This window comes from Neopelma chrysocephalum, unplaced genomic scaffold, assembly GCF_003984885.1.
Source record: "Neopelma chrysocephalum unplaced genomic scaffold, ASM398488v2 Primary Assembly neopelma1_147, whole genome shotgun sequence".
Taxonomy (NCBI): domain Eukaryota; kingdom Metazoa; phylum Chordata; class Aves; order Passeriformes; family Pipridae; genus Neopelma; species Neopelma chrysocephalum.
In genome coordinates, this window is record NW_020897809.1 from 5089029 (window position 1) to 5114539 (window position 25511).

The 25511-nt window shown below is 37.3% G+C and overlaps 1 protein-coding gene across 3 annotated transcripts in view; it reads right to left on the reverse strand.

Annotated features, from left to right (window-relative positions):
• Positions 1 to 25511, reverse strand: part of ARHGEF3 (Rho guanine nucleotide exchange factor 3) — a 113917-nt gene that overhangs the window by 48983 nt on the left and 39423 nt on the right. For 2 of the 3 annotated variants that reach the window (XR_003536980.1, XM_027700759.1), the window contains exon 4: positions 8214 to 8276. Coding sequence is in view for 2 of the 3 variants with exons in the window: in XM_027700759.1 (XP_027556560.1) it covers positions 8214 to 8276 (63 nt within the window). In the remaining variant the exon portion in view is untranslated. Of the gene's footprint in view, positions 1 to 8213; positions 8277 to 18989; positions 19038 to 25511 lie in introns of those variants that run through there. The other variant, XM_027700760.1, reaches the window with a different exon arrangement.

A 25511-nucleotide genomic window follows, 5' to 3' on the forward strand; every position in this document is an offset into this window, starting at 1 on the left:
TCTCATCTGCTCCAGTCAAAGGGACATCCATGCCAAGAAGCTGGAGGAGAAAAAGAACTAGGCAAGGGAATGCTAGGAAAGGGTTCAAAAAGTCCTGCAGCTGTACCAGGAGCTCAGAAGCACACCAGTTCATGTGTTCTTGCACAAGGCACACGTGTCCCAACTACCTGCACCTGTATTTTTCTTTCAGACTCTTCTGTAGTATCTTCCCTTTGCTACAAAACACATTTCACAGGAGTATCAAGGCAAGATACAGGGCAAGCTGATCTCCTTTACATGTTCTTGTTAAAACAAGATCTAAATCTCAGAAGTATACAGGAAATCCAGATAACTAACTCAGAGCTACGGATCCTGCCACCAAAGCACCAAACCAAGTACAAACACTGATAGATCTCTGTGTGTTAGTGCAGACAGAGGCAACTCCTGTTTCCCTGAAGAAAAAATACAATTTGCAGATTTGATTTATACCTTCTATATAAACTCTGTATACATGATGTCTGAAAGTCTCTCTGCCCCTCTCTCCCTTCATTTTGTCTGAAGATACTTTGCCTATGTTAAACCTACTGCTGGAACAGCAATAGCTTCAGAAATTCTGCCAGAACACAGGGCTCATTCTGGGCATGCTTTTATTTCATTACAAAGAATATATAATTTCTTTAACATGGTATTCAGAAGGACCGGTATTTTTCTTTTTCAATTAGTTGATAATTTTTTTAACATGCTGGCATAAATGAATACTAAGTTTATAAATATATATGTACATTATTATTATAAACATTGCTTATTCATGTACACCATTATTTTTCTATAAAGCATAACTTCAGAGACTCACTGGCAACAATATTTATTTTCCTAAAGCTTTATTAGTTTACCAAAGACAAGATTACTGTAGCCTGTCTTCCTAAACCACATTATCCTTCTCTGACCCCAATTTTTCAGTCCTTTTTCAGTTATAGATCTAACTTAAATAACAGGTATTCTCAGATATTCTTTCTTTTTTGTTTGAAAACAGACCTTGTTTTATATGAAATATATAGCACATTAGAACTACTAAGACAATCTGAACACTGTACAAGAAGAAAAAAACCCACTTTTGGAACCCTAACACAGACAGGATCACTTAATAGTCTTGCAAACAGGCAGAGTTGAACTCAACTTATCATATTTGTTGATTAGTCAAAGTATGTTTTCTTCCATGTCCAATTTCTGAAAAGAAGAAAGTAATAAAAGAGAACAATTTGCCTGAGGTCAGTGGATTCTCTGCAGTGTAGGAAAGGATGTTGTATCAAATTATATCTTGGACATGAGTTTAAAAAGGAGCAGACAAATAGTTGCCAGTGAGTCCCAGTAAGATATTGTTATTGTCTGAGCTAAACTGTAAAAAAAGTTAGTCCAGCATGACCAGCAGTTTATACATTTTTCCAATAGAGCACTTGTAGGCCTTGCTTAATGAGAAATAGCAAGGGAATAGCAAAACAGAGCATGAAAACAAAACAGATACATGACATTACTCCAAATAATACCAACAGCAGACAGTGCCTAGTCTATGACAATCATATGATGGATTAATAATGGATTAAGAACTGTATAATGAAGTCTGAGTCCAGATGGAGCACTGACCACCCATGCAATACAGTGATATTAGAAGTCATGAATAATTCAGATATATTGTATACATCTTACTGGGCAAGCTGAAGGCTTTTTATACTATGAACACACAACAGACTACAGTTTATAGAAATAAAAGGACCCAGATACAATATATATTTTAATTATCTCAACTCTGATAAGCTGATGTAGAAGTAATCCTCTCTAAGCTTATAAAGCTCGCTCACCCTACCTTAGCAAACAAATATTATTGAGTTTATAATTAAGTTTAATTAGGTCAAATAATGTTTCAGTTATATTGACTCTCAAATACATAAGAAACGATCACTTCACCCTAAAAGCAATCAAAATTAATGAACTCTGATCTAGTGTATGCAAATGTAGCTTAAGTCTAGGTAACTTTTTGTTTGTATTTTATACTGGGATGTACTTTATTAACTTGCAAGTTGACAGATGAGCCATAAGACTTCTCCAGTTCACTCACTAATAAGTGACCATTTGGAAGAGCTTTATTTTCAGTAAAGATAACTTCTACATAACTAAAATAAATAAATCTTCTGAAATTACCTTCTTTATGGAAATGTTTTATATGTCTAGTTCATCATGTATTTGTTGTATGTTCTTTCTCCTCAATATAACATGAAAACAATAGCAACTGCCATGAGTTTACAACAAATTTGCATACAACCAATTGCAGAGGAGAACTGCACACCATAGCCCTGATTCTTTTTCTGAACAGAATTTTGCTCAAGTAAGTATAATTTCATTCTGAAAAGTCTAAGTTTTCTATTGGGTTTTACCAGCGTTTTCTCTGAATACCTTTGGAGTTACTTATGATTTTATAGGGTTCAGACTTATGAGGCACATGGTATCATCACCATTACAAGATTTCAACTATTTTGCAGTTACCCCTTTTGCAATAGCCATTAGAAAAGCATTGCTTTTAACTACCTGCTGAGTGCTCTATGGCCTAATCTCCATATCCCAGTGTCCATCACCCCTTTGCTCAGTGTGATAGATTAACTATATTTAATAGTTATGGAATATATCTATAGACCTGGCTCCCTGTCCCTGACTGAGGAGCACCACACCAGGCTCACATGAAGGTTGCACAGATTGAAGACCCACATTTCAAAGCCTGGGTATGAGGAAAGAACAAAAGTCATAGTAGCAACAAGGAGCAAAAGCATAGACAGAAATAATCCAGAAGCTGCTCAGAATTTAACTAAGGAGAGACAGTGTCTGCAACAAGGAGAAACATAGAGTAGAGCTCATGGAGGGTGTTTTAAGTACAAAGAAAGTACTTAGCCCTCTATGATCTTTCAAGCTGTCTCAGTTTCTCTGTCCCAGTTCCCCAAGCTTTACAGGGATATCTATAAAATCTCAAGTGTGTGTAAGCCATGTTAGTTACATAATATCTGTAAATCAATATGCATATAGAAACCTAGCACATATCATTTTAAGAGCACAAGCATGAAACACGTCAGTGGCTAAGTTAATTGTATAGACTGAAGTCTCTTTACTGAATTAATGCAACATGAGGCCAACATGAACAAAGCCATATCAGAAAATATGCATTTTTTCCCTCTAAATACAAACTTCTGACTGCAGTGGCCTTGTATGTTCTTGCACTCAGCCCTCACAGTCTGCTGGTCACATCTGCCACAAGTTATCACAAACTATTTGACACTGAGGGGATTTGCAAATCCACTTCTTTAAGCTGGCAATAAAATGAGCCAAAAGCAACCAGTCAGTTTAATAATCCAGTTTATCAACTCCTGAAGCATCAAAACAGTCCAGATCACTAAACAAATACAAGGATCATTTAACATGCTTAGGCTACCAGTCCTTGTCCTGAGTCAGCAAAGCTCCAACCAGCATTTCCTGTGAAAGGAAATTCTGTCTGTATGACTGATTCCCATGGAAAAGACAGGTGTGTCTGGCAATGGTCAGTCAGAGAAAAAAATTTAAACCCCATTTTTATAAAAAGATTGTAGACAGATGATGATGTAAATTGGCAGGAGACACATATGTATGTTGCTTTCCAAGGTATGAAGCAATCCAATCATTAAATAGTTAATATCCTCTTCCTTTGCTATCCCTCACCCTCTCCTGGACAAAGGTGGCCAACAGATACATTTACACAAGTTGGAAACTTCAGACAGTAACAATGGCTGGATCTTTCCGTTGGCAAGTACAAAAAAGAGTCATAGCCCTGAGGTGATGCCTGGGAAGTAGCACAGCAGTGACTGCAGCACATGCTTTTTACATCAGCAGCTAAAGGAGCTGGAAGAACCAACCAGCATCATTCACCTAATCATGGAAACTAGACAGTGTGTTGCCCACAAAAGTCTGACACACTTATTTGTTACATATATATGCTATTTAATAAAAAATAACCAATTTTATTGCACAGCCTGAGAGATTTATTGCCTGTAAAAATTTAATGATATATAATTATCCCAGTTAGAATCTAAATTTGTAATAGGGAACACATGCATTCAAATTTTTATATTCTTAGCCACTGCTCTGGAGAATAAATGCTTTCATTGAAGATATGCGTATAAACAATTTGGCACATCTTTTCAAGGACCTAAGAGAGTTACTAGACAAAGGAACCTGAACACTTAGTTATTTACATCATGCTCCAATTAAGCCTAGAGCCCTCATTAAGTCATTTCAAGACTTGCTTGGAAGAAAAGGAGGTGTGTATTGGGCTAATGAAAGTCTTCTTAGAATGGCCATGACAGGCTAAGGATGGGTCTCAGGCCAGCACCGTTTCTCAGCAATAGTAAAAGAGAGCTGTCCAGTGTGTGAAAGCAGAGTAAACACCCAGTGATACACACATACTTCCCTCTCCCAGACTCAGAAGTATGCAAGTTCAAGGGTTTCTCCAGATGGATGCCTTCACTCACCTAATAGCTCTTGACGGGTTTTTCTTCCATGAATTTGCCCAATTTGCTTTTTGAGCTCCTGCAAAACCTCTGGTATCCAGAACACCCTGTGCCAGAGCTGTGCCACTGCATGCTAGGTGAAGAGACATCCCTTTTAGTTTGTTTGGTTGGTTGGAACCTACAAACAGTTTTATTTTGTGCTGTTAATCACAAGAGGATAAATAACCTTACACTAATAAATAACTAATCACCCACCATTTTTTCCCCAGTATATTTGATTTCAGTTTATATAAGTTGCAGTATATTTGATTGTTTTCTATATGGAAACTGTTCCAAACTTTTGATTATTTTAGATACTTCTCATCAACATCCCCCTCTTCCTTAAACCAGACCCACTCCCCACCCCTGTTCCTGGGCATAAGTTACTTGGTATATGAAGAGCGGAGAGCAATGCAGAAGGGAGAGGTAGATTTGCATAACACCACCACAGCTGGTTTCTGTGAAGTATGAACAGATTCTTTTTTGAAATTTTCCTTCTTTCTGAAATTTGCCTTCACAAACACGATAACAAAAGACAACCAAATCTCTGCCGTGTAACAAAATCTCTAATTGCTTAGAATGTCAGCTATGGCTCTCTAAAATCAAAACCCAAGTCAACAAGAGACACATCTATCCCCAGTATAAATAGCATTTAAGCACAAGGAGAGAATAAAATGCCTCTACAGGTGAGTATTCAGCCATGGACTGCTGGATTCCCATGGTCCCTTTTGTGCTACAACATTTCACAGTGTAGCTAAAAGACCCTCCAGTATTTTCTAATGACACGAGACACTCAGTATTCAATCTAGATGCATCTTCAGCACTGCCTTTATCATTATCCATCAGCAAAATATGATGTGAAAGGAAAAACAAACGTTTATTTGCCATGTCCAGGAGGTTCACAAAGGTGATAGTCCTCCTTTACCAGGGGGATTATAATCTAATTGGCAGGAACACAAGTCATGGGAAAACGGGTTATTCTTCCTGCCCAACTTGTTTTAATGTCAACAGCACCAAGTTTTGATGGGCACACTTAACCTATCACCTAGAGCTAAAAAACCTGAAGGTGTTGTTCTGAAGTCACATGTCAGGCTCATTTTCTAAGCCAAAGGCACCTTCCCTCTCCAAGTCACCATGACAGTTCAAGCCTTCTGTCACAGCCAGAGGCAAAGCAGCCTTAACAGCAATTCTTGTCAGTGATGAGGGACAGCACCTGCTACGTGCCGAACAAGAAACTGTAGTATTATAATGTAGAAGAGTTCAGGGCAAAGTAAGTTCCAAAGACCCAAGAGCCAATGCAGTCCATGGCCATACACCATAAGATAATCAGCACTTTCTGGTATCAGAAAAAAGGGGTGACAGGCTTAAAGCCACCTCAGGCAAAAAACATAAACCAACTAGTATTTATATAAATTGTATATTTAAACAAACTGATCATTCTTCAAGATACACTGCATGCCCATTATATCCTCATGGGATATTCCCCACCCTGTTGACCTGAGTGATTCTGAAGCCCCATAAGGAAAGATTCAAACTTCACCCATTCCTTTCTCACCCCTTCTCTCCCCACTGTTTTCTAAGAATACAGACTCCAGCATGCATTTAAATTTAAGTAGTGAAGTTCTGCATTGAAGACAGGGGGAACAGTTTTCTTACCAGCCTTCCACACCTTTGTTTGACAAGATCCCTTTTTAGTAGGATTTATAAATCTTGTCATGAAAATCCAAATTCAGTAGTTTTATTAGTCATTGTCTCAGAGATCAGTTCAGAAACATTCAGTTCATAGTTTTAGCTTTTCTCTGATTCATGTTTCTGTTCACTTGCCTTGCAAATAATAATAATGGTTATGCAGAAAAGCAGTATCAAGGAAATAACATTTTATAAATTTTAAGTCATATTTTATGACTGGAAATGAAGGACATTGTTATTGTTATTGCCATATCTATTGCTTATCAGTAACTCACGAGCCTCACTTTGCTCAGTGCTTTCTGTTTGTGTTTCTGTGGGCCAAATTAAGAGGTAAATCACCCTCCTCTTATATTAACAGAAATTGTACCTTTCAAACAGTATTTACATCTTTAGCTACTGGTCAAAACAAAACTATACTCATCTGAGTATTTTTACAGCAGGATAACAGTTTCTACACAAGAGAGTTTGACATAACTGTCTTAATTATAGAAGAATAAAATACACACTTTACAGAAACATAAAAATCGTTAAACCCAGCATTTTCCATCCCAGATCAGAGTAATGCATCTAACAAGCTATCAATTAGTCCATAATAATAATAATAAATAGTCAACAATTTTGAATTTTCCCTGAAGAATAACAATTCCTTTAAAACTCCTTTAAAGGAAACACAATTCCTTTGAAGTTGGGCCCAATGTAAGGTCTAATGGGATTAACTAACATTAAAGTATTAGCTCACAGACAAGGTCAGGCTACTGTGGGTTTATGATTTCCAGAACGGTGCTGGATTCTACCCAGCTCACTCGAAATGCCTGCAAGAGCTTGCACTTGTCTGCAGCCATCCAGGCAGGTGAGCCCTTCAGTGTAATTGCTTCTTCAAAGAACACATATACTTCAAACCAAAATGAAAATTTGACCACTAAAGAAACCACAGCACTAGCTTTGACACGTGCTAATAAATAAAACTGTTTAAACAAGCAGTGTTTATTCTCTGTTTTTTAAACTTACTTTTTCTCTCTGTACTACATGAGAGGCTACAGAGAGGGAAAACTGGTTCAACAGCTGACTGTAAACAAAGCACTGAAAATATTGATGAAAACACTGAACAGAAGGAATGGTACATTTTCCTACATCTATTTTAGTCCCATGGATTTTAAATGATAACTGCCAGTGTACCTTTATGTACAACTTTACACAAAAAACAACACACATTGCAGTTTACCCTCATTGCATAATTACCCTCATTAAAACTTGGACTCAACATCCACTATAATCAACAGGAAGAGTTTCGTCCTTATAGCTTACTTTTGAAAAGAAGCTAAAAATTACTGTAGTGTCACTGTAGTCATATTTTTAAATTATGAAACAAGTAAATATTTCATCTTTACTTACAGAAACAACTAAAAAATTCACAAGTCAGAATATTTGTACTGAAAAGTAGACACTTTATAAATTGTGTGGCTTTTATAAAATGTGTTTTCTGGTGTTGCCTTCACATCTGAAGCGTGTGACAGGGTGGCAGAGCTGGATGTGATGTGCACATCACTTCAGCAGTGACACACAGAGGTCTTACAATCTTATCGTCACACGACACAGTTTCACAGCAGCAGCATTAACCACCACTGGCAACTGAGATAAAATTTCTCATACACCCATGCAAATGCATAGAAGGTTTGGATTTAAGTCCTGCATTCAAAATTCCCTTTTATCCTGATAATTATTTACTAGTAAGAGATTTGCTACTTTACAATAAACTGTCATTATAACTTTTCATTTTTCTTTTAAAAATATTATCACAGAAAATGAGAGCAGTAATACAGCAAATTCAATTTTTTCATAATAAGCAGAACAACTTATTCATGTTATGTATGAAAACAATACAGCTGAGAAGATGAATGGGTTTATTTCAGAGTACCCCTAATAACCATATTTTAGTTTAAGGGGTTGGGAAGGAAAGGCAAAAAAGAAAATGAAATTACTCACACTTGTATCCAGGCTGCAGATACTGATTGTATCTTCATCTTGAGTACTCTGTTTTCGTTTTTTCTGTAAAACAAAACAAAAGAAAAGCTCAGTTTTGATAATACCAACTACCATTAGCTTGATCCTGAAACAAGTACACATAATGAAGTCATATACATAAATACAAGTGTGTATATATAGTTAATTATTTTCTCTGATCATTATTATAATTATCACGTATGTGAGTATAAATTCTATTTTCACAAGTTGAAAAGCTACCTACTAGCACATTAGTAAATTAAATGCTGTTCCTTTTTCTGCTCAGTTTCTTCAGTTAAGAAACTTAGTTCAAACTAAAAGCATAAGTAATTATTCCACATTGTAAATTGTACTTCGGCACTTGATACGAACTTCTGTAACTAATGAGACTGTCAGGAGGAGAAACTCATATTTTGTGTTGAAAGGCTAGCCTTAAGATTTTCAAAACAGATTCAGCAATCAAGTACTATTCCCAGATAGTCAATATAGTGAGGATAAACGGTGAAATGTACTGCAGGAATTACCTTAGCATGTATTTGGGTTTCACTCTCCATGTCAGTGATTGCGTTTCTGCTCTATATTCAGGTTTGGGTTTTGCAAATGGCACACCCTCCCTTGTGTCATTTCACAGCTTCATCACAAGATTCATAGTCATGCCTTCAAATAAGTATGACATTCCATTTAGCAAACCTCTACATTTTCTACCAGGTAGGAAGACTCAGGAAACAAGAGAAGTGACAGAATACAGGATTCTTATTTATCCAGCTGTGTTGTCTTCCACTGCCAGCCAGAGATAAGCATTCACACATCAGAGTTTCCAGTCTACAGGAGTCAAAGATGAGCAATTTAGGGTGCAAAAAAACCCCACACAGATGCCATACAGAGCTCCCAGACTATGAGATGGTGCAAGCTCAGCTACCAGGCACAAGTTGCACATGATGCAGGTATTTTTTTAATTATTAAAAAAACAGAGAGAGAAAAAAAACTGTGTCTCCCCCCCACAGTACCCATGCTCCCAGCTCTTGTGAAGCCTGGAGGTTTTATTCCATCAAGCCAGTGAAACAACTACTGAATCTTCTGGGTCAAGCATAAGGTTTCTGAGAACTGTTTCTCTGATGAACACGGATAAGGAATATTTATCACAAAATCCAGATGTTTTGATTTCATGTTTTTTTTAATTAAACTGTAGGTGTTGAAAACTTTTATATTTACTCACTAGTTTTCAGCAGATCTTTGACTTGTGTAATCATATTTAAATGCAGGAAGTAACTAAGTAACTTCTCACAGTTTTTTTTTGACAATAATTTCAGTCAGTGAGAGCTGGGTTTTAACATCGTTATTATCCAGAAACTGGACCAGGAGTTCTGTCACCACATTACCCAGTGAGAAATGTTTAATGAAAAGTAATTCTCCACCCTAAGACTCAGTGTAATCAAATCCCTTTTACCATTACAGTTCAGATTTTTAGCAACAAGTTAAAGGACTGACTAGAACACAGAAATTTCTGGACCAGACCACACTGAGCAACAAACAGAAATATCTGAAATAATACTGAGTATATTTGCTTACCCTGTATCAGTCTTTTATAAGGTTGGTTTTTTTCCCCCACATGATAAACTAATCTGAATTAGTATTCAAGGGTTTGCCAGTGTGAATTCATTGTGAAAAACACACAACAAGGATGAAATCTATCAGGTCAGTCCGTTGCCCAAAGGGTAGCATTTCCTAAGATCCCAGTGAACGTGTTGCAGACTATTTTTCAAACCTAATTAGACTTCTGTGAATACAAATGTGAGCATCCTTTAGTTTTACTCAAAAAAAAAATAGATTTATTGATTCTATTGAAGTCTACACTGAGTTTTTATTTCATAAAACAGAAATTATTGAACTAAAATGTACCAGCCCTCCCACACAGTGGTCACAAGTTAAATAAAAATGAAGGGTGTTTAGATTTGGAATACAGATTTCTACAAGATAAGGATAAATTAAAATGGTGCATGGATCTGGTGTACCTGAGTCTAACTTATAATGCTAGTATACAGATGGACAGGATGCAACTGCATTCACAGCTTGAGTTGGTGTTGCTTTTAGTCTGATATCTTTAGTGACAGAAGTATAAAAATGGTTCTAACCTAAGCCTCAGTCTACAAAATATTAGAAAAAAAAACAAAACAACAAAAAAATAGAAGTTAATTCCAAAAGCAGTATAGTAATTAAAAAAAGAGAGAGAAAAAAAGGTAAGTTTGGTGCTTGATTAGAGTATGTGCTCCCAATACTCTACAGGCAGGTCAAATTAGAAAAAAAAATAAAATTCTCTGTCTAAAATATATCGTATGCATTTTCAAACTACAACAAATGCTTTCTACAATGGAATAGACTCAATTTCATTGCTAATGGAGTGTAACAAATGACCACACACACAACAAATAGGTAGCTCCTTTGTTAAATAACTGATTAAAAGACTCTTATTGCAGTCACATGGCTACAGATTAACACAGAAGGTGGCATTTCCAACACAGGCCAACTCTAATGAGAGCAGATTGAGACTATAAATTACATAATATGAAATAGAAGCCCACTGGGCAAGGCTACAGGATTAAAGTGAACTTGAAAGAGGCAGGACAACCCTTTTACTGGAGAGGGCAAGTTACAAAACAACTATGTCTGGGCTTCTAATTGCTACATTCAAATGGGTCCAAAACACAGAGGTATCATGGACAAAGCAGCGTCCATGAGGACAAGCATCCACGGCAAAACTATTCTGGACAAAATGTAATTAGGAGTAATTAACATGCTCATATCTTATTTAGAGACCACCTCTGTGGTTATACAACTAAATATCCAAACAGCCACAAGGAACAAATCAGTATCACCTATGATGTACAGACCAAAAGCAATGAAAAGACAGGGAAAGTCTAAGAAAAGCAATTACATATTAAGTGTGGGACACCCTGCACAAAGGAGATCTCTTGCTCTATCTCTTACTTCATTGTGCTAATCAAAGGATCACTCCTCACTGTATTTCAAATATTCTACTTATTGAAAAATTATACACACACACACACAAAAATAATCTACCAAACAACACATGTACTGTACTATTCTTGTTATCTGGAAGCTTGCAATATTATACTTCTTATGTTCTCAGTAAGTTTGTCTCAGTGATTAGGCAAGACGTGTAATTTCATACAGAAATTGTTAAATATTAACCACTGCAGGCAAGATCAATGTTTTAAATTTTCTGAGAGTTTCAAGGGCTATCACCATTGTATAAGGGGGAGGGGGAACACCATGGCAAAAAAAAAAAATCCAATAATTGAGCTACCAGATAAATTTCTTTGCCCATAATAAGTGGATTAGAAGCAAAGATTGCAGTAGATATTGTGCAGGGAGCATAAGGTGCTCATTAAATTAATCCCTGCTCTTTGTGAGAAGCTTTTCCCCAAAGGAGTTACAAGTCCTGTCTCAGTTGCCATAGCACAGTGCAGCTGACCTCTGAATGTCCCACGTTCCAGGAAATCACCCCTTAAATGTTGCTCTCCATTTGATGTTTTAAATCACATGGCACATCAAGCAATACAAACTTCACTGCACTGTGATCTCACCACTGTCATGTGTATTCCTTTCCCAAGCCCCCTGAGCACAGTGGAACAGCTTCAGGACAAATCCAGAGGCGGGTGATGGAGCCCTGTGTGTGTCACACCCCCCAGGAAAACTCCAGTGTCCTTATCCCAGCCACAGTCACTCACCACCTCCAGTGCACGTGTCTTCCATGAGAATGCCAACCTGCAGCACTGCATGGGTACACCGAACACAAAATCTGGGATTGCTCCCATCAGGCTGTGAGCAAGGGACAAATGCCACCTGCAGAGTGTTGCTTTATCAGAATTTGTAAATACATGAATCAAATAAACTGGAAAACATTATGAAGCTGTTTGACTTGCTGGGAAAAAAGGAAAGCTTGAAACACTTCAATAACTCCCCTTTCTTGCACAGTAGTTGGAGATCTTAAGAAAGGGGGACACATCTGCAGGAAAAAAAGTAGCAAGTATATGTTCTGATTAGAAATGTGTCTGTGTTTTCTGAGGGACCACACAGGTGCATTACATGCATCTGAACGGGTACCTCCGAGAAAACTTCTCTTATCACAAGTTTGAATCCTAAAATTTGTGATACTGTTGCCTGAAAGGCTGTGGCTACATCCATAGTTACAGAGACAGGATACTTCCTGGCCTTAACATAGCAGGAAAGAGTTGCTTTCCATAATTATCTCACAGGAGATGAGAAGGTAAAATATTCAATTACACATTAAAGCAGTGATTTAATTAAAGGAATTAAAGCAATAAGGCATTGTTATAGGAAGGCTGGATTAACATCCTCCTCATCACAGGGTTTTAGTTACCAATCCACAGATTTATATTTTACCAACTGGGAAATGAAATGCAAAGATGCACAAAAATAGCCTGACAAAACCCATCCTGTGACAGGGAAGGAAATGCTTTTCAGAAGAATTGCTGACTTTTGTTAATTATCCATTCTAAATGTTTAGAAATGTGTCTGCACACAGACTGGTATAAAAATAAATAACAATTCAAGACAATGTATTTGCATAGGCACATCATACCCTTAGACCTTCTAAGTCACAGACAGACTCATTTCAAAATCAAACACAAAATAACTGACTTTTTAAGCCTTTTTTATGGTACAGAAATCCATTTAACAAATGAGGATCCATTCAATCTACTGAAATAGATTTACCCCACCCCCCAAAACAAAAAGTCCAAAACCCAGAAAAATTGGAAACCATGCAATTAGTTTGTATTTCAGATTGCTTTCATATGAAAATATTTTAAAAACAGTCTTTTTAGAACATACATCTGAAAACACTTCAGGATTGCTAATTGGAAGAAAATAATTTTGTAAATAATGGAGTTATAAGATCTCAATGAATGGAAGTAGGTAGAAGTGCATATATATACACTAATATATAAAAATATATACATGTGCATATATAAGTATACACACACACACGTAATTTGCAATAACACAGAACAGGGAAAACCATAGCTAACAAAGTTTTGAATCACTTTTACTGTTGACAAAAAGGCAGGAAGGGATTCACTGTTCTGGGCTTTATGCTGCTCTCCAGTTTATGGTACACTTTTATCAGGAACAGTGTCTTCATCAGACTGTTAAAAACCAAAACCAATCAAAGAAAAATAATTTCAAGAAATCAATTAGAGTAAAAGATAAAATCCAAAAGGGATTAATGTGGAAGGAGGAGAGAAAACTGACCAAATATTTAATAAAAAGTCAAATATCACAGGCCAGAAAAGGTTCAAGTCACCCTCCAAAGGGTGGATTATGTCTGCATGACAAGCAGCTCTATTACATGATTTTTTTTCTTTTAATTTTAAAAAGCAATCAGTATCTCCTTAGCCAGCTGAGAGCACTTTAAATCTACAAGGAACTTTCACATCAAAAGCCTGTTGATGGCCTTAGGAATCACAGTCTGTGTTGAAGCAGCTGGGAGTAAGGCAGCAGCACACCATCATTTTCTTTATAGAAAGACACCAAATCACAACAATAATCAAGATTTCCATTTGAATTTCTACTCACACTGGTTTTATACAAGATTCCTTTAAAAAAGAAAAAAATCCAGTTGGTTTATAAATTCTCTTTTTTTATCAGCAACATCCACATGTGTACATACAAATATGCATGAGCTCTTCTGTGCACCCTTCTAATTCTTAAATCCCTAACCGGTACAGAAGCTGCTAAGTTCAAAAGAATATTTAAAAAGAATATTCAGACACTAGAATTCTCATCTTTTTTTTACTTTGTCAGTGCGTCCACACCCATCCAACTGACATGTTGATCTCTCTCTTAAAAAGCCTCAAAAAGTACCTCTTGCCAAGACCATATTTATTCCTTTAATGACTCCAATAATTCCATCTGCTGTTGCTTCTGTGTTATATGTTTCAAGTTTTCACTGTTTTCCATTTCAAATCACATTCAAATGTTCTCAAAGTTATCAAGCTCCCAGTCAGTTATATCAGAGAGTATGAAGGACTTGAAGTCAGGACAGAGTCCAGTGATGAGGCACAAATAGTACAAAACAGATATTAAAAAGTATGAAAGAAGTGAGGTAGAATGAAAGAAACAATGCACAGTTCTAGAAAGAAATCTATAGAGCAGGGAAAGGTATCATATCAATCACACAAACATCTCTGCAATCCCCAGCAAGAAATCCCCTCATTTCCTGTTCAGTGTGGTCCTTGGTTCTGAGCTAACCAATTACAATTGCACGAACAAGTGATAATTCATTTCCTAGAGTTTAAGGTCTTTCAGAGAGAGGTGGATCTTCCATCATCTTTTAAAGCCCTCTTTCACTTTACCTTCATGCCAGTAGCAGTGTTTCCTCCCTGTTCCATCTTTCACTTCCATGGCTGTACCACTGACAGTGAGTTTTCCCAAGCATGATGCTTTTTTTTTTTAGCTGAACGATGCCTTATGCTTTTTGGGACCCTAATTTCAGAATACTGTATTCTAACATTAAATGTTTTTAAAAGAACAGAACCTGCTACCCTGTGTTTCAGTATCACAGTTCTTCATGTCACACTGGCAAAAGGAACTTGCGATCAAAAATTCATTAGTTTCATAATAAAACTGGTTTCCATGTATTTTTCCGCTGCCCTCTACTGTTCAGAACACCAGAGACATTCCAGGTTTCGTTTTCTCAAGAGCGACACAAAAATCTAAACATTAACTCTATTGTTTTTAAGGGAGAAACAGCCAGAGGTGACCCCACAGCAGAGTCTGCACCGAGCCTGGGACACAGCGTGGAAGGTCCAACTTCCCATCCTGCACATGTTCAGCTGGCAGGAGCCCTGGATACTGGTGTTAGGAACAGAACTTGCTTGTTCCCCATGTTGCAAGGAAAACAAACAAATGAAAAAACAGACTCTGCTCTAAGTCTGTTACAGCACAGCAGAAAGCTGAAAGGGAGGTGAGGTCATCTGTGGTGCTTAAGACCTTGCCACTGAAACTGTTTAAGCCCTTCTGAGGAACCCTCCCCATCCCTGCCAGCCAAAATGGCAGCTCCTCCTCACCCTCCTCTCACCATGGCAAGCCCAAGTTCTGCAGTGCTTATTGTGATGGATTTGAGATTTTCCGGTCAATGTAATAGAAAATGAACACTGAAGTGAACAATGAAATGAAAGTTATATTCAATGTGTTTAACATTAACAACAGGAAATGGGTGTGCATGTACGGGATGCTGTAAGGACAAGGAGTAGCAGAGCTTTGTTTGAGGACTGGTATTTATTCTGTCTTTATTTAACCTTCTTCCTTCCCCTTTTTGGAAGACAGGGGAGAGGATCAGTAATGGGAATCGAGCAGAGTTAAATACACTGAAACTTCTTCACAGTTTACTATAAAGTCCAAATCAACCACAGCTAAATAAGTTACATTTATTTCTTACTCTATTGGAGGTTTTTGTTACATGAATGAACAGCAACCTCTGTTATACAATCCTTTCTCAGAACTGGAAGACTGCTATGTAAATTATGCTTTTATTTAACACAGTCAATATCTAAGGATACTAAATTCACCTAGGATATAAATAAAAACTAAGATGCAGTTCAAAAGAGTCCACATGCTATTTAGATTCATCCTCTGTTCTTCTCACAAACACTTTTCAGCTGGGTTCTGTCAGATCCAGTTCTTTATGCCCCCAGATAACATAATCAGCCAGCATGCAAATAATCCCTGGATTCCTTTGCCTTTGGCAACTTCATCTGAAGTGATGAAGTTGCAGCTCCAAGCCTTATATGTTGTTGTGGAGGGAGATTATTACAGGTCTATTTGTAAAACCAAGAATAATCAAAGTTGAGGTGTTTTAATGCTCTAACTCTGTCCTCAAAGGTTTTGTGCACTTCCACATGGTGACTTCCTCTACCTGGACAGCAACGACCTGTACTTGCTGCTGCTGATCATTTAATCACAGCTGTCAACAACCAGTTCTAGGCCCAAACTGCTGCATCTGTGCATGTAAGAGGGAAGACTTTTTTTCTTGGAATAAAAACCACAAAGAAATTTTCTCACTTGAAAAGCAGATTCATTCAAATGACACGATTTCTTTTTTTTTTTTTTAGGCTTGTGGCTTTCATTGTTTGTTTGTTTTTAAAAATCCAACTAAGCTTCTCATTGTAAAAGGGAGGTTGGATCACTGATGCTGTGCACAGCACCAGAACCACATACAGCAGAATGAAATAATCTCCATAAACTAGGTCTTCATGTGTCATTCAACTGGCTGATGTGCATAAACTGCAGTCACTCCATCCTTTTCTAACTCTCTACTGCTGCTCTGCCTTCCCCCAGTCTCCTGCCCTCAGCACCACTGTGCTGCTGTACCTTTAAACCACAGACAGGTTCCTGCATGTGGCTTTTGATGTAAGTGCCTCAAGTGCTGCTCTTCAGCACCACACAGAATAGAGAAAATGGCTGCACCCAAAATGGATTTTTCTGCAGATAAAAACAATACCACTTTTAGTGAAACTGCATGTTACTATATCTATTTTGGACAAAGCATATAGAACAGGAGATGGAATTGGCACCCAACTTAAAAGATTTCAAAGTGAGCGCCGCAATATTAGTAGAGGCTAAACAATCTGTGTGGTTTTACTTCAACCACGCATTTCCCATGTGTTCCATGAAAACTGGCATCTATTTTTCTTCTGCTATAAATTTTCAAGTGAAAATTTATCTAAAATACATACCCATAGCAAATATGCATATTAATTACATCCAGAAAGACTACACCAATTTAACAGTGTGGCAATTAAAAATAGCCAGTCCTAATCTTAAGTTATTTAATGAAACTTGAGAATTCAATTTTATTATGTCTATTAAACTAATTTTATTCATTGACTAGCTCTTCATTCATCTGACAGTCTTAATAAGCTTTTCAAGTCTGCTGAAATTTTGATACATTTCTTAAACATGATTTAAGTCAGAACTGCATAAAGTACACCAGGTAACATCTTAAAAATATTCTGTGGAATAAATTTATCACAGATAATCTCTTTCACTATTGGAAATTGTCACAGGGAACATAAAACCCTAACACACACACATACACACACACATATATAATCCCCATTAACAATTCAGTCTTAAGGTTCAGTGTACTTAAGCCTCATTCTCCACAGCAAATCCAAGAGCATACAGGGCTTTGAACACAGTCACAGAATCATTTTGGTTGGAAAAACTCTCTAAGATCACCAAGTCCAACCATTAACCCTGCACTGCCAAGGCCACCAGTTACCCGTGTCCCTCAGTGCCACATCTACATGACTTTTAAATCCCACCAGGGATGGTGACTCCACCACTCCCTTGGCAGCCCGTTCCAGTGCTTGACAAACCTTTCTGTGAAGAAATTTTCCCTAAGATCCAATCTAAACCTGCCCTGGTGCAACTTGAGGCCATGTCCTCCTGTCCTATCACTTGTTACCTAGGAGAAGAGACCAACCCCCACCCGGCTACAACCTCCTTTCAGGCAGGTGCAGAGCCATAAGGTCTCCATATCCCTGACTTGCCTCACACTTCAGGCCTCCACCTTTACCACATGTTTTTAAGAACTTCAAAGTGCAGTTTCAGTCAATGTAGACACAAATATTTTGAAACAGATTTGCTTCTCAAATGAGAGGAAGCTCTCTAGTTCTCCAGCAAGTAAAAGGATGCTATAAACTGGGACTGGAGCTGCAAAGTTAGAGATCTGTTCACTTGTGTCCTAATGTGCTACTGTTATTCACATATTAACAGCCCAAAATCAAAACCCACGCAAATCATTAAGAACAACCCAGTACTAAATGCTAACCATTGCAACATGTAAAACAGGTCTGAAAAGTTTTTATGCCACAAAGTTTGAAATTACAGATTTTAATTCTACATTTCATTCTACTGCTTAATTAACATTACAATCAGGAAGCATTTACCCCAAAAATATTTAACCTGAATCTCCCTTGCTGTGAAATAAGCCTGCTTATTCTTGTGCTATCCTTGGCAAATACAGAGAACAAGTGCCCACTATATAATTGTTCCCACACACTCAGAGACAAACATGTACTCACACCTCATATCACATCTTGGTTTTGTATACACAAGATGCACTAAATCTTTTAAACTTCCTTCAAAGGCTGTATTTTCTGCAGTTATTATCAGTCTTGATACTTTTCTATGCACATTTTTCCCAAGTGCAGAGTCTGTAACAGCACCCAGTTTTCCAGGTGTTACCACATCCCCATGCTGCAGAGCAGAATCCTTCTGCACTGTAAATACACTGGAAATAGGATCTGTTGCAGCTTTCACTTTGACAATGGATACACTAATGCATATTGCTATAAATGCTCCCCTAGCATCAGCCAAAATCCTCATTTTCATGCTAGGAGACAGAGGTGATTATTACACATGTATGATAAAAAAAGCAAAACCAAAAGACCTAAACCCACCATCCTGCAGCAACAAACTACCAACACAGAGAGAAAAATAAACCGTCCTCCATCCCATTGGGAATATCCGAGTGTGTTACCAAACCAATTTCTTTCCTTACAGAAGGAAACAATCCTGCTAAGCAAAATTTTGGTTTAATCAATACCCTGTTTTAAATCCTGGCATGCTTGGAAGCAATATCTGTGCAATTTCAACTTAAACACACACAAACAATAAAGAGTTCCACGACCCCAAATTCACGCTTACCTGGTAATGCACAAAAAAGCAGCACCACACCATGAGGTACTTTGTATTGTACTCAGATTTTAGGAGGTTTCCTAACATTCAACGTGACTATGAAAAGTCTTTGTTACAAAGGAGTCCCTATGTCTCTCCTTCAGTTTTGGGCAGGAACTCCTCCCCATGCAGCCACACAGTTTGCTCTCGCTTCCTGTCATGCAGCAGACTACAAGTGTCAGAAGCCGAGGGATCCGTATTGTCCTGTCTATCTCTGTTGTGGTTTGCTCCCATAAACTGCTTCCAATAATATTTTAAACAGACAAAAGTGGTTTACATATTGCCAACAGGTGAATGGCACCAGTTAAAGATATCATTATCATGCTTTTAAAATAAAAGGTTGCTGTTTGGGGGCTTTGAGACTCAGTAACTGAAACACAGTCCATCTCCTACCTGTGCAATTCTCAAACAGCAGCAAGGGGCTTTAAACTCAAGGGCAGACAAATATCTCCAAGTGTAGATGACTCAGCAAACTAAACAGCTGGTAGATACTGGATAGAGCTTTTAAATATTTATTTTACAAAAAACTTTTAGTATTTGAAAAGTTAGGGGATCTGCTAAGCAGGGATTCTTAAATTAACAGAAAGTGTAATAGCAAGAATTCAGCAAAGAATGTTTTAGAATAAGCCCAGAATAAAGGATCAGAGATGAGCTTGACAGAGCACCCAAAGTTTGGATGTGAGAAGATGTCAAGGAAATGTAGACTTTGATTTTATCCCTGGTAGTTCAATATAACTGACAAAAGAAACTTCATTTTTCTTGATTCTCCTCCAATCTGGATAAGAAAGCCTTTAGCAGCTGCATCCTATGAAACCTGGTGAATCTTTGCTTCGCTGGAGTTTTGAAAGCTATGTATCTTAAGCATCAAGAAAGCATTCAACTTGAAGTTATTGCTCCCTCAGAAATATGAAATAAGACTGTTGCTACCTTAATGACATAAAATTTCCCAGCTCACTTGGATTTTCGAACCTGCGGATCTCCTCCTGCAAGGGGGACACACACAGTGGTGTGTGATCCTCAGTGTGACTGAGAACTTGAGGTCAATAAACTGACAGGATTAGGATCCAGACTCATAATCCAAACTGCAAAATATAATAGTTCCTTGAGAGTTCTTATATTTGCATGCCAAATCATTCTGCAGACAAGAACAACTGAGTGAGACTGACTTGCTAATAATGAGTCTTCAGTGGGGTCTCTCAAACTGCCAGCTGGGTCACCAGTGTTTTCTAGTACATGTTTCCCTTTGGTATATACTCAGTTAATTTTCTGGTTTGGCCACCTTATTAAGTTACATTTCTTCAAGGTAACAAAAGCTAAGATTCACAAGATGCTTATCTGCAAGTCACCAAAATACATAACTTCATACACATTACATGAAAATTTGTGATTGCCTATGATTCATTTCAGCTGCATTTGAGTAGCCTTGTTCAAAATCCAGACACACATAAATATCAACTTCGCTTAAATAAAGTTAGGTAGAAAACAATGCAGAATATTGACCCCAAAAAATGGAATCCATAATCATCTCAAGTGGTTGAAACACAAGCTTTGGACAGCTTTTATACAAGTCATCCTCAGAAACCAGCAAAAAGAAACTGCTGAGAGACAGATGAGATTTGGTTCTTTTTTAAAGTATATGTGGACTCTACTGTAAAGAACAAGTGCAAATACAGGGAGAAGTGAGATCTTGGAACTTTTCTAATGCTTTGTACACACACTGTAAATACACAGTGAAAAGTTTCCTGAGTGCTCTATCTTTTAAAATAGTTTCTATGCATGTGTAAGATCCTGCATTCTTGGTTTGGGAAAACTTCTTGATTAGTCATATTAGATGACTGAATATGTTCCCACTACTATTGCAAAGAGACTTCTGTGTTTGTTTAAGACTGAAGTAATAATTGTGTGAGAAGTTCAGGCAAGTATCCATACTGGACAAAGAAAAACAGCTGAATGTCAACAGTTTCATTTTAACATACCAGTACAATGAATACATTTTTGTCATGTTTTCTGCATTAACAGATACAAAGTTCAAGCCATATATTTAGCAAAGCCTGCAAACTTCTTTTACTAGATTCTCTATGTTAAACTAGAATTAGACCTTTCAGGTGCAGGGAGGGTGAGTATTGTTTGATAACAGTTTAAGCACTGAAAAAGGTATGAGGGCAATCTGGGATTTTCACTTATTTCAGCTCTTTAGCGGATGCAGCTGAGTCATTTCACTTCTAAACCAATAGAATTTCATCTGCACATGTCACTTAAGGATGAATTCCACCCCAAAAGAAGTGCTTCAAACTTTGTTTTAGTAAATTATTTACAGGTGCCTGAAGAGTCCGTTAAAGCATAAGATTAATTCAGTCTAAAAACGTAGTTTAAAAATTAGGAAAAACAATGTGAAATGCACTAAGAAGTTGACATGAATAAACATGAAGATTTAAGATATTATGCCTGAGCAAACAATAAAAGTAATTTTAAAAACAGCTATCTTCTTTCTCCTTTAATTAAATTATTTGGCAATAATATTCCACTTTTTATTAAATATCTTATATCCTGTAAATTATTGTGACTATATATATCTATACACACACAGATAATTAATTCACATACCCCGCATCCTTACACTTCACTCCTGATATGTCCCTATCTTGTTCAATCTTTTGTGACTTGCTCAGATCTACAAACACAGAGCTGTTTTTGCCAGCTGCCTATTTCCAGTGGGCAAGAATGTCAAGACAAATGTAAATTTGGGTAGGAAGATCACAGCAATTCAAACTTCATTTTTAAAGAGAACAAGCCCTTAGTGAGGTGGTGTAATTTTTCTTCAGAGCAAAAAGTTTCTGCTGAGCTCGGAGGAAGAAGATAAAAGGTGAAACTGATACTAGTGAGGCACCAATTCCTTTGAGAAGAGGAGTTGTGACATCTCTGCAGACAGCAAATGGTAACTCAAAGACCCTTCAGAAAGCAGACATTTTAGAAGAAGACTTAAAAAATTTACTCAAGCATTTCCATTTTGGGGCAATATAAATGCTGTTGGCCTGTCTTCCCTACCTAAGGATGAGCTAAAACCCAATCTGGGCATCTTCTTTTCAGACTTGTCCAGCAGAACATAGTCTATTTTTCAAAGGAAATACATATAAATTCTATATATAAGCCTGCAATTTTTTTTTCAAGGATTCTTTACTTTCTCTTTATTAACTTGTCAGTTAAACCATCTTTCACCCCCTACAGGAAACCCTAATCCTCTGCTACCAGAATTTGGCAATACCTCAGCCAGCATTAAATATAGGAGTGCAATTATTTCAAGTGTTATTATACTCATAGGTTTGTGGTTTCTCACATATAATCCCAGAGATAATGACATGGAGAATTCTAAGATAATGCTTCCCGGAATGTGGAAAAGTTTGTCATGGTTTTCTGAAGACACCGAGAAGAGAATAATTTTTATTTTTACTTCTAGGATTGTAGTAGTCCAGAAGCAAGTGCCTCACCAAACTGCACCAGTCACTGCCCAACTGAGCACCCTCAGGAAGTGCTGCAGTTCCCCTCATCTCCTCCCAGTATCCTTCCAGTCAGGACATGCAATCTAATCTTCTTAGGATTGCTATAACTGCCCTCATTTCACGACCTTCTCACAAGGCTACTGGACTGCTTTGGACTGGAAGTGTCTGCTGGCACATAGATTAAAACTGCTTTCTCATTGTGCATTATGAGTGTTTTAAGAACACTAAAAATAACTTTCTCTGAAAAGCTTTACAACTAACCACAATCCAGAAAGAAACAGCACCAGTACAATTTTTGCACCAAAACCAATGTAATAAGTATTCTTAAATGTGCATCTTACAGATCTTTAGAACATTACCTCAAATCATGTTAGGATCATATTGTATGCAATGCTCCATACATCCTCAATTAGAATGGGATAGTCCATTTCAAAACATGTAGAAGAACCCAGGAATTACAAAAATCTGTCACCATGAATGAAATATAAGAGTTTCAACAGATCTGAATCTACTATAAAAAATTTAACTTAGCATTATTTAACAAATGTTACAGTATGTTCTTACATATGTTTAGTTTGTAAATTCTTTCTAGAAAGAATAGTTTATTATTATGTTTACATGATATCTAGCAAAATGGAGACCTGTTTTGCTGGCTGCTACTGTAATAAGAAAATTTGTTTCCAGGCTACAACAAAGAGAGGACACCATCGTATCAATCTTATTATGCATTTGTGGCACAGTTTAAAGACAGCTCTAATTTTTAATTGCTGTGTACATTCTAACCACAACATTAGCTTTCAAGAAGGAAAGCAAACAAAACAGCAATTCAAGTCCGTGTGTGCAGCCAGCTGTGTCCACTATCATGTGGATCATCCGAATCTGAAACCGTATAGCATCAATAAAACACCAATATATAGTTAAAAATTGCTTCTAAAATGCTGGTTGCTCAGACTGAGTGGCATTAAATTCAACTGGACAACAGCATCACCCTGTTAACCATTACAAGTTTCTGAAACAAAGTCATAGGAAACAGTAAATTCACATCACGTGTTCTCAAAGAACAGCCACTGGTGGGGTGGGGGAAAACAAATACAAAGAAACGGGCAGAGTTTGGTTTGAGTTAAATTGAACTGGGGTCAAGTTCATCTGCTGCTGAACAAAGAAAAGAACAGTAAATGACAGCAGGAGTACAAGGTAACACCCAGTCTATGATTAAAGACAGGAAATCTGCTATATAACAGAACATCCAACTCAGCCTAAGAGAATGACAATTGGACCTATCTGCTTCATCACATGCTGCTTCTAGCTCAGTATTGTTTGTATGTGCAAAAGAGCTGGCATGACAGGTTAATAGCATATACAGAATATTTCTACTATAAATAACAAACCACACCCGGAACAAAAATAAACTTGTTACAAAGCACTTAAAAAGATCCATAAAATAAAACCCTACAACATTAACAGAATGACCCTATGAAGTATTTTTTTAAAAAAACCACATCAATTCTGTGAAAAGATAACATGAAATTATAAGAAATCCTTCCAAATGGGAGATATCTGACTATTTTCATTATCAGAAAAACTCAAAATATTAATTGAATAATTGAGCTGTAATAAGCAGAATACCTACCCTTTACAACACAAACCATGAAACTTGCAGGTGTAAAAGTCTATGAAGGTCTCTTAAGAATGTGTTAGCTGCTGTAAAAGCACAACTTGAAATTCTTGCCCCAAGCAACAGAATCTAAAGTGTCTTTTCTATAAGTAGCATGTAATTAACTTGAAAGCAGCTCTGTGAACCAGGTAGACAGGTTTCATGGCTGTGTTACTTAACTTACAGATGACTTCAGGTGTACAGGCAGTGAAAGTTTAATAAAACAGCTACTGAACTGAGTTGGTGAAGTAACTGCAAACTCCTATTACAGCCCTCTCTAGATAGCACGAGCAATAACAGCTCATAAAACATGCACAAAATGTCTCAAACCATTAAAATCCTGTTGGAGTCTTTAGGCCAGCCTGCATCATTCTCCTTTGTAACTCACCTCTAAACAACTCATGCATGTCTCTCCAGCACATGTTCATGATTTTTGCTGTACTATTGTATGCAAAGGACCTTGCAATTTACCCTACCCATTGATCCTACAAAAAGATATGGACATTTGTTACAGACCTAAGAACTAACGTATCAACAAACTGTGTTTTGTTGAAATTTCAGATAAAACATTCTGGTGTGACAAGACTGACCTAACATCACACACTGTGGACAGAAGCCATGGTAATTAAACCACACTGAGTCAGCACATGAGTTTGGAATAATACAATTTTGAATTCTTCAAAATTGTCTCACAGGCAATGTTACCCTGCATTGCTTTTTAAATTCAGTGTATACATTAAGAATAAACAATTCTGATATGTGTTTTGGAACTGCAGATGGAATTGACTGCTATCCAGTTACGCAAATGCCACACAATGAATTTCTGATAGCATCTCTATTGTTTGCCAACATAAACCTTGCTGTTCCAAGAGAAATTAGTCTTGTGACTAATCAACAACAGTTCCAGTGGTTTGTTCAAAAACAAAACCAATAACAAGCTAAATCTTTTAAAACTCCGCCCACAGAATAAGCAGAGAGACATCAAACTCAACTCTTTTACAAACAAGAATCAGTGTCCAGGGTGTCTACTTGCTCCAGTTTATAAGCCCTAGTCAGAATTGTGGATCATTGAAGGAAATTTGTAGCACTCCCGTTGCCCCTTACATTGCTGCTATCACAGAGTGAAGTAAAGTTTCCCTGCTCCAGGAATGCTGCAGAGAAAGAACTGCAAGAACAGACTTAGAGAATCACTTCTTACTATTTTTTACTATCAGGGATAGAGACATTCTGGTCCAAGACAGGTCAATGCTGGACAGCGGCACAATAGCACCTCCCCAAAGGCTGACTAAGAGCAAGGCTGAGCAGAGACAGGCAGGGAAAGGGAAGGGCTGAGGCAACTGA